This window comes from Fulmarus glacialis, unplaced genomic scaffold, assembly GCF_000690835.1.
Source record: "Fulmarus glacialis isolate BGI_N327 unplaced genomic scaffold, ASM69083v1 scaffold223, whole genome shotgun sequence".
NCBI lineage: Eukaryota > Metazoa > Chordata > Aves > Procellariiformes > Procellariidae > Fulmarus > Fulmarus glacialis.
Window position 1 is genome coordinate 1,158 of NW_009202016.1, and position 10,056 is coordinate 11,213.

The window sequence follows — 10,056 nt, forward strand, 5'->3', positions numbered from 1 at the left end:
ACCAGCAACCATTACATCCTGCTCAAAGGAAACAAGTTAAAATTATTAATAATGCAGTGTGTTCTCTATGACTTCTTGTAGGAACAAATATTACCAAAAGCTTAAGCATGGACGTTTTATATTTCTGTGGAGCCTTAGAGAAAGAGAAAAAAAAATGTATGCATTTAAAAAGCAAACAGCAGGAACAACAGCTGAAGACAGTTAATCCATCCTGACAGAACAGCTGGACTTTGTCTTGCGTGCAGTTTCAGAAAGCTGCAAGAGCCATGTCAGTCTCTTGCACTTTTACTTCAAAAGCTTCCCAGATCAAATTATAAATTTTACTTTAAACAGTTTCTTTTTCTGTATATTTCTCATTTTTGTTCTTCATTCACAGCTCCATATCCCTATGGAACAAGCAACAGTCAGAATCTAAGAGACCAATAAGAAGAGACAGAGTACCTGCAGTTTTACATAATATTGTTTCACCTTACTACCTAAAGAGAGAAGACTTATAATACAGTTTTATCATTTGAAAAGGCCAGCAAAAAAAGAGCTGTTAATAATTAATGATTACTGAACTTGAATTAAGCTGAATCATTATGGGCATTTATGAATTAGTATACTTTTCAATATAAGACAAAGCAACAAACAGAAAACCTACAAACAACAAAGCTATAAGGACCATAAGTATACCTACTGTTCATCAGGCTATACCCCCAAAATCCCTAGGATCTCAGGATATGAAGAATAGACACAGTTGTGCTTAATGGCACATTTGGAATATGGATAAATGTAAGAAAAATACACACACAGCAGTGTGAGTCTTTGAGAGTTCAATAGTGCTGTTAATATAAATTCAAAAAGATTTTACATCAAAACAGCCATAAGAAAAAGATGAAAGCTTTTGGTTTCTTTAAATTAAGACTCAGAAAAATAATGGTTTGGTTCAGGATAGATTACAAACTAGATCCAGGAACAGTGACATGAAGTAATAAAGAAAAGAAAGAAGGCTGGAGACAAACTGGAAAGGCAGATAAATCGGAAAGGCAGTTGAGATATGGAAGCAGCAATAGATCAGAGGAACAAAGTCCCTGGCATTTCAATTCCATAAAGTGAAAGACTTCGAGACAGAGTTAATACAATTGTTTATACGATGATGTATGCTGACTCAAGCCACTGGGAACCATCACTGACTTTCATACCACAGACACCTCACAGTCCACAGCCAGGAAAAACAAATACCAAAAAAACCCATAATTTATAGCTCTAAGAAACTAATAGCTGCCTGAGTCTCTGCTTTTGCTTAGACTGGCCGCACAGCGTGTATGATTAGTTCAGCTGAAAACTCCAGTTCTCTTCAGAACTCATGGCCTGAATCTGTCAAACCAACCAAATGCACAACCACTCTCATGAAGTCATTGGATGGAAATTACTAAATCCAAATGTAGCTGTTTACACAGACATGCTGGGCCTGGTTCAAAGTCCAGTGACTTCCACTGACTTCAGTATGCACTGGACAAAGTTCCGTTCTCTGCAGAACAAGGCCAAAGCAGTAAGTAGTTGCTTAACTCAGCTATACTGTTATCTTCACAGAAGGGACAACAAAACTTAATTATTTTACTTTTGTTCTTAAATACAAAAAAAAAAAAAAGTAAGTACATTTCTCACTAATGAGCCACTTACTTTGTAAACCAAAAATATATATTGAACTGACAATATTTTCACTTCAGAGAAGGGGAGATGTTGCCAACATGCTTTGAGTACGGAAACAAAAACAAAATTGAAATGTCTGTCTTCGCATTCGCACTTCCCCCATATTCTTTGCTGCACAGCATTTAACAGCTTGCTGAAGATGGTGTATTCTCCCATCCTCCCATTAAGTGATACTATTTTCCCCATCATATAGAGCATCTTAGAACACAGTTGACAGAGATGAGCAATTCCCTTCCATCAAGCTCTCTTCAATGAAAACTCTTATGCAGCAACAATAAATTCCATTTTTTCTAAAACAATAAAAAAAGCCTGAAACATCTTTAACGTACTTGGAAACAACATTGCTTTAATATGTATATTTAACTCATTGAAGTGTTTAAAGTGTCTGAAAGTAAAGATTACATGTGCTTCAGCAAAAACTAAGTCTATAAAAATTTCCTCAATTTTTCAAAACTGAAAGCTTGAAAATTCCCTTAATTATTTTTTGGGGGTGGGGTGGGAGGTGGGGTGGGGAAAGAGCAGTAGGGACAGGATGTAAACACCCAAAATAAAAGATCTGCCTTATTTGCTCAGCTCTAAAAATACATCTGACAATTTCCTAACTGTAATACTTCAATTTTTTTCTGTTTTAAACCAAAACACACTTAAGTGACTATAAAATTAAGGTTGCATAAGCAAAACAAAAGCTTGCTAATTAGCTTTATTATCCCAAGACAAAACACAGTCCCAAATTAAAGAGCACAGTCTTTAGTAGGACAGGATCTACATCATTAGATTTTCTGTAAAATAGCAATAAAATTCACATACCTGACTCCCACACATCAGGCTTTGTGCTGCCATCATGATCGATTTCATTCCTGAAGCACAGACTTTATTGACAGTTGTAGTAGGAGTGCGGATTGGTAGACCTGAGTCAAAGAAGTTGTACAAACAACTGTTATTTAAAGGGTAGACTAACACTTTATTGGTGTCCCAGCAATATTTCATATGGGACCAATTTTTATCTAGGCCCAGGGTGTCCAGTTTGCACTATTTATCCTGCCAGGGCAATTTATCTACCCTCACCCCTAGTTACTACCCTTCTTGGAGACTCTTGCTGTTTTCTCCCCTTCCAACAACAGACTTGTGATAAGGGAGCAAGCAAGCGAAGAATCAGAGAGACAGAAGATCAGAGAAGCTACTCCAGTACTATTCCTCCTCCTGACACCCCGATCCCTGCCTCTAAGAAGCATTCAAGACTGCAAAGGCATAAACAAGCTGTAGAATTTAGCAACTGGCAACAAGACAGGCCCCAGAAGTATAGGGACTCTAAACACACGCCATACCGAACAAGACCAAAAGTGCTAGGTGTCAGTGTCATTCATACATGTCATTATTACTGAGTTATTACTGTTATTGAGTATTCATTACAATAGCTTTGGGCTCTGCTGTGTGCAGTTGGCTCAAGACCTGCATCACTGCCTCTTCCTTAGGTTTGCTCTCTAGTATTACGGCTCTGCTACCAGCACATCACCTCCATACCAGCAGTGAGATGGGGAAACTAGCCAGGGGAAAGAAAAGAGCCATATTCATGGAGAAGGAAGCAGTTCCTCCTCTTTCAAAAAAGTACAGGGACAGAGCCAAGAAAGTATCCAGTTCTTCCCTGACCCATGGACTTTCCTAGAGTCACGCTAAGGTATGGAATCCCATCCCCACAGCAAAAGGGAGAAGAAAATAATTCCTGCACCCCAATAACGTTCATGCTGCAGTTAACATTATAGAGTAAATTCTTCCAGTGACAGCTCCACACTCCACGAGAAGGTAGGTGTAATGACATACTCTGATCTGCAGTTCAAGGAAACTCAGTGACCCCTTATCCAATAAGGCTTAAGAGTAATGATACACTGAAGAAAAAAGGTCTGTTTATGAAAGATTCAAAAAGCGGCATCCATCATTAGTGTAAAGTGCTCTGTAAGTAGCAGCCTGGTCTCCAATATCATCTTCTCCAGGTTCTGCAAACACCGTAGGCAGCAACATCCATTGTGCATACGACAATTGATTCCTGAGGATGCACAATTAGGCTCACTTACATGTGTACAACATGGACCCTTCACCCACCACAGGGAAAAAAGCCTACACAGACTGTCTTGACAAAAGGCTGGGCACCACTCTGCTTTAACTCATAGCTCAATAATCTACACTGCCTACATAAAGACAGAAAACCTTTAACCCCAGTATCAAGAGAATGAATACCTGCACCCAGGACCGCTTGTCTTGCTGGAGCTTGTCCTTGACCAGCCTGCAAGACATTACCCATATACGCTTCTTTCACTTCTTCTGCAGGGATACCTATAAAACAAAATTGTTTCAATTCAGGATTCTTTGCACGGAAGACGTAACTCCCTTGTACGAACCTTCCCATTGAAGTTTTCTACCAAGGACTGATGAAACGTGTCATGCCCAACCTGTGTGCTAAAAGCAGCATACAGGCCTCTGTTGGGTGCATCCCAGATCTCTACTCTCATATTCATGGAACATGGCAAACTGGTGACCCCCACAGAACAGAATTCCCTTGTTACCCTGCAGAACAAGGTAGCTAAAGCAAACATTTCCAAGCCTCACTAGTCATCTGAGCAGCTCAGTTTACACTGATGGTTAAATGCACACAACTTTCTATCTGCCATAATTATGTCCAAAGAAACAGTTTTGTTTGTTGGTTTGACAGGGATGAGCCAAGGCCACAGCTAGCTGCCACCAGACAGAAGAGGCCTGCTCTCCTGCTGCAAATCTTGTAATATGCTGTTTCAAGAAGCCTGGTGTTCAAGTTCTTGTAATATGCTGTTTCAAGAAGCCAAACTTGGAGAAAATTAACCCTCATCTCTCCCCAAAAAGACTTTTTTGCTGATTTAAATCTATGAATAGACTCACAAGGGTGTCCTACAAGCATAAGTGCCCATGTAAAAAATGGGCAGGGAAAGGAAGAGCCACTGGTTTCAGCAGTAAGTAGCCTTTGCATCAGCTTAGGTGTGTTGTAAAACCCCACCCCAGACAAACAATTAGCATGTTCAATCGGATTTGGACTAGCACAGATATCCCTAAGTAATGATCTGTTCCTAGAAGCAGCACTTAATTCAGATTGAAACAAAGTCCAACAGTCAACTTTAAACAAATACCATCTGTGGATAAAGACTTAAAGAGTGCCACAAGAGCAAAAAAACCCCAAACCTTTAGTTTACCAAGCAACTTAAAAACAAAAGATGCAGACTGATACTATTCTGAGTCACTTAAGGCTTTCTTTGTCACAGAAAAAATATTTACATATACCTGCTCTGTCAATTGCTCCCTTAATTGCAATGGAACCAAGTTTAGTGGCTGGCAATGATGAGAGAGATCCTTGGAAAGATCCAATCGGTGTCCTTACAGCACTTGCTATCACCACCTCCTAAGAGGAGAAGCATGGAGTAAAAGTCACAGTCTCTCTCACATATGCACACATACACCAGTGTTTTTTAAATTTATCCACTTTTACTCTTTCATTCATATCACAGCTTCCCTTTTATTCTGCAAGTGTTTCAGAGCACTAAAATAATCTTTATTAATGTATGCAGCATGCAGCAAAAACATAAGGAATTAGAGATCAGTGTGCAGTTGCAGGAGTACAACCTTGGGATCACGGAGCCGTGGTGGGATAGCTCCCATGGCTGGAGTGCTGCCATGGAGGGATACGGGCTCTTTAGGAAGGTCAGGCCAAGAAGACAAGGAGGGGGGGTTGCCCTTTATGTGACAGAACAGCTGGAGTGCATTGAGCTCAGCCTTGGGATGAATGATGCTTGCAAGAGTCTCAAAGGTCCTGGAGCGAAGGAGGATTGAAGAAAACTGGATTACCCCCTCCAAGTTCAAGAGCAGTCCATTCCAACAAGCAGTAAGTCAGGTAAAAACGTCAGGACGTCTGCATGGATGACCAAAACTCATACACAAAAAGGAAGCATACAGAAGGTGGAAGTAGGGACAGGGAACCTGTGAGACACTGTCCGAGCATGCAGGGATGAGGTTACGAAAGCCAAAGCCCAACTGGAACTGAATCTGGCGAGGGATGTCAAAGGCAACAAGAAGGGCTTCCATAAGCACCTAGGAGGCAAAAGGAAGTCTAGGGAAAATGCGGGCCTGCTGCTGAATGGGGCAGGGACCTGGTGACACAGGACATGGAAAAGGCTGAGGTACTGAATGCCTTCTTTGCCTCAGTCTTCACTAGTAAAATTGGCCTTCAGGAGTCCCAGGCCCCAAAGACGAGAGGGAAGGCTGGAGCAAGGAAGATATACCCTTGGTGGAAGAGCATCAGGTCAGGGAATACTTAAGCAAACTGGACATACATAAATCCATGGGCCCTGCTCTGCCCTGGGATGCACCCACGAGTGCCGAGCTGGCTGATGTCTTTATAAGGTCACTCTCAATAATCTTGGAATGGTGATGGCAATTGTGAGAGGTGCCTGAAGACTGAAGGAAAGCAAGCATCACTCCTATCTTCAAGAAGGGCAAGAAGGAGGGCCCAGGGAATTACAAGATGGTCAGCCTCACCTTGATCCCTGGGAAGGTGATGAAACAACTAACCCTGGAAACCATTTCCAGGAACATGAACAAGAAGAAAATCATCAGGAGTCATCAGCATGGATTCATCAAGGGGAAGTCATGCTCAAACAACCCGATAACCTTCTACAGTGAAATGACTGGTTTGGTAGATGAGGGGAGAGCAGTGGACATTGTCTGCCTAGACTACAGTAAGGCTTTCAACACTGCCTCCTATAAAATCCTCTTACAGAAGCTGATGAAGTATGGGCTGGATAAGCAGACAGTGAGGTGGACTGAAAACTGGTGGAACGGTTGGGCCGGGGGGGGGGTGAGCAGTGTCACGAAGTCTGGTTGGAGGCCAGTAACTAGCAATGTACCCCAGGGGTCAATACTGGGTCCAGTCCTGTTTAACATCTTCATTAATGATCTAGATGATGGGACAGTGTACCCTCTGCAGGTTTGCTGGTGACACCAAACTGGGAAGAATGATACAACAGAGGGTCATGCTGCCATCCAGAGGGACCTGGACAGGCTGGAGAAATGGGCTGACAGGAACCTCATGAAGTTCATCAAGGAGCAGTGCAAAGTCCTGCACCTGGGGAGGAACAACCCCAGGCACTAGTACATGCAGGTGGCCACCCAGCTGGAAAGCAACTTTGAAAAAAAGGACCTGAGGATCCTGGTGGACACCAGGTTGAACATGAGCCAGCAATGGGCCCTTGCAGCAAAGAAGGCTGATGGCATCCTGGGCTGCATCAGGCAGAGCACTGACAGCAGGTCAAGGGAGGTGATGCTTTCCCTCTACTCACCACTGGTGAGGCCACACCTGGAGTGCTGTGTCCAGTTCTCGGCTCCCCAGTACAAGAGAGACATGCACATGTTGGAAGAGTCCAGCAAAGGGCCAGGAAGATGATTAAGGGACTGGAGCATCTGACATACAAGGAGAGGCTGAGAGAGCTGGAACTGTTCAGCAAGGAGAAGAGAAGGCTCGGGGAACCTCATCCATGTCTATTAATATTTGAAGGGAGGGTGCAAAGAGGTCGGAGCCAAGCCCTTTTCAGTGGTGCCAAGTGACAGGACCAGAGGCAATGGGCACAAACTGACACAGAGGAAGTTCCCTCTGAACATCAGGAAACACTTTTTCACTGTGAGTGTGACTGAACGCTGGAACAGGTTGCCCAGAGAAATTGTGGAGTCCCCATCTTGGAGATATTCAAAAGCCTGGGTCCCAGCATAATGCGTAAGCAGTAGTTTAAGAGATGGTATAACATTCAGCTCTATACCTAGTAGCCCCTCAAAACAGATTTACTCTTATTTTGCCTCAGCTTTAGTACGACATCGACATATCTACCTGCTAACCCTGTGAGAGTAGCATGAGGACCTGGCACCAAAAAGATGCACATTTCAGACCAGTGGCTGCCCCAGAGAGCTATTGAGAAGAAGCAATGAATACCTCCAACTGTGCTGGCTTCAGTGGAAGTTAGACACAAAGCTTTACAGGGTCTCACCACGAGTTCTTTATTTAGAGAGACAAGCAAAGAAAGAAAACACTAGAAAAAATTAAACAAAAAAAGACAAATTATACTTGTTTAAAACTAAGAAGGTCTGTCTGTTTCTGTAACCCACTCTTCATCATGATTGACTTCAGTGATAGTAACATACTTGTCCCCATCTTTTACGTTCTAACAGCAAGTTGCAGGATAACATACAAATAACCTCAAAGGGATTAGCTGGTATCAGCTGTATTTTCCAGTAACGGGTAGATAGTTGCATTGAGCTTAAGTTAGCTGACACATTCCTAACTAATTTCGTCCCACACTACCTAACAATTAGCAAAGCAAAACAAAAAAGGAAATCTGACTTTTATTCCAGATTTTGCAGTAAGGTGTGACTTGGGCACAAGTCACATTGGCTTCAACACAGATTTTTTGTGGTAACTTTTTAAAAAACTTCAGTGATTAAGAAACAAATTTAAAACAGTGATTTATTGCAGTCTGATGGTGCTTTATACTTACATTTAAAGTGCGCTGTGATGCATAGCCACGGCTTGTATACTTCAAAGCCTGAAAATAAGAAAGTCCTCAGAATTTCATATCATGAAAACCAATGCCATAACGTTTCAGTAATGTACTGTTTTCATAAAGTCATTATTTAAAAAAATAGTATCTAAGAAACACTGGAAAAAATATTAAATTAAAAATCATAACATGCCTTTTAAAATAAGTGTAGTCTAGTATACATACAGTCTCACCATAACATCTGTGATAAAATATTTTCTGAAAAATAAACAAATACTGCTTTAAAAACAATTCATTTTGGCCAAGTCTGTTACATACACATGTATGTCTATGTGTATGTCTATGTTTATGTCTAAACTAGCGAGTGAGTGGTCCTATCTTGAAAAAGTTTACTAGTCTCCCTGTCTGCTTCTCTGGACTTTGGTTCATTCATTTCTATCATTAACTTCATTGCTTTTTAAACAGTGGCAGTTTATGTCTACAGCTTTATTTCATTGGCATTTCATGAACAAAATGAGAATAATGAATTCAGAATGCTACAACAAAAGATGATAACAAAACAAAACCAAGAAAAAGAAACGCGAGCAGGCTAATTCACGACCTACTAGCTTCATCTAATTAAGCAGTTTAAAGATACAAAAATACATCTATAGGTATTGTTTCGTATATTAACAGAATGATCTTTCAATTTAAGTGGTTTAAGCCACTTCCTTAGCCATTTGCTTAGACAACATTTCAGCACACTGGAGACTTCTGGTCATTACTGAATGACAACTAAATAAAGACTAATTAAAAATAACTACTTAAGGACACCACAAAAACACCATCAATTTTATAAATCAAAGAATGCCTTCTGGTATTGTGTCCACAATATGAAAATTTAGTCTGTTTTTCTCTTCATTTGACAACCTTCAACTAACAAGAAATAGATTTTTTCCTACTGTTTTTCGTTAGTTCTTCTCCGCCCCCCCCAGCTTGGGTTGTAATAGCCAGCAGAAAGTTTTAAATTAAACTTCTCCCTGAAAATGAATTATGTCCCTGCAGGGCTTTAATAACAGGGCTTTCAAGGGTTAGTGTCAAAAGAAAACCCTAGCAAAGTAACATGCCCTTACTGGACAACACCTGAAGTTTACCTTTCTAGTAAACTGGACGAACCAGACAATAGTCTTCTCACTGTAACTGGCATCTGCTAGTAGTGTTCATGCTCGGTGTCAATTACAGACTTTTTAAAAAAAACAAAACAAAACAAAAAAACACTAAACACTTCTACAGCTGGTAAAACACAACCTTCAGCTTTGCATAGGCAATCCAGCGCAGTACAGATGCTTTACCTGCCCTTTCCTTCCTAGTACAGCTCTCTATGCCAGTGACAGGATCCCCAGCGCTCCAGGCAAGTCAGGCACCCCCACCAATACAGTGCCTCAATGCAACCATGCACAGAGGCTTTTTGGGCAGTAGCACTCAGTACCTCACCTCCCAGCTGTCTTACTGATGAACCTACCTCGTGCACACCAAGGCAGTACATTTGCCTACCCGATTCCCCCCCGGCCCTGGCTAAGAAAGCCTTTGACAGCTGTCACACGCCCTTACCGCTGAAGCGGGCAACAGATACAGGGGCTTTGCAGGGCAGCGAGTTACGAAGAAACGCGCCGAAGAGCCGGGCGAGGGCCCTGGCCAGCCCGCTGCGCTCCCAGCGCGGACGGGCGGTTATGAGGCAGTGGAAAAAGCCGCTCTCAAGATCGCGGCTAAAGGTCCCGCCGCGCTCAGCGCGGTCCCCGGCACGGGGCTGCCGAGGCGG

General features: G+C 42.0%; 1 protein-coding gene across 1 annotated transcript; it reads right to left on the reverse strand.

Moving 5' to 3' along the window:
• Positions 1-2: 2 nt before the first annotated feature.
• On the reverse strand, positions 3-8,303 carry LOC104074106 (acetyl-CoA acetyltransferase, mitochondrial-like; the record flags this gene model as incomplete). The annotated part of the gene is made up of 5 exons (XM_009574118.1): positions 3-18; positions 2,503-2,603; positions 3,928-4,023; positions 4,999-5,116; positions 8,256-8,303. Coding segments are annotated over 5 exons (379 nt in total), but the record flags the coding sequence as incomplete, so codon positions are not given.
• Between the last annotated feature and the right edge of the window lie 1,753 nt (positions 8,304-10,056).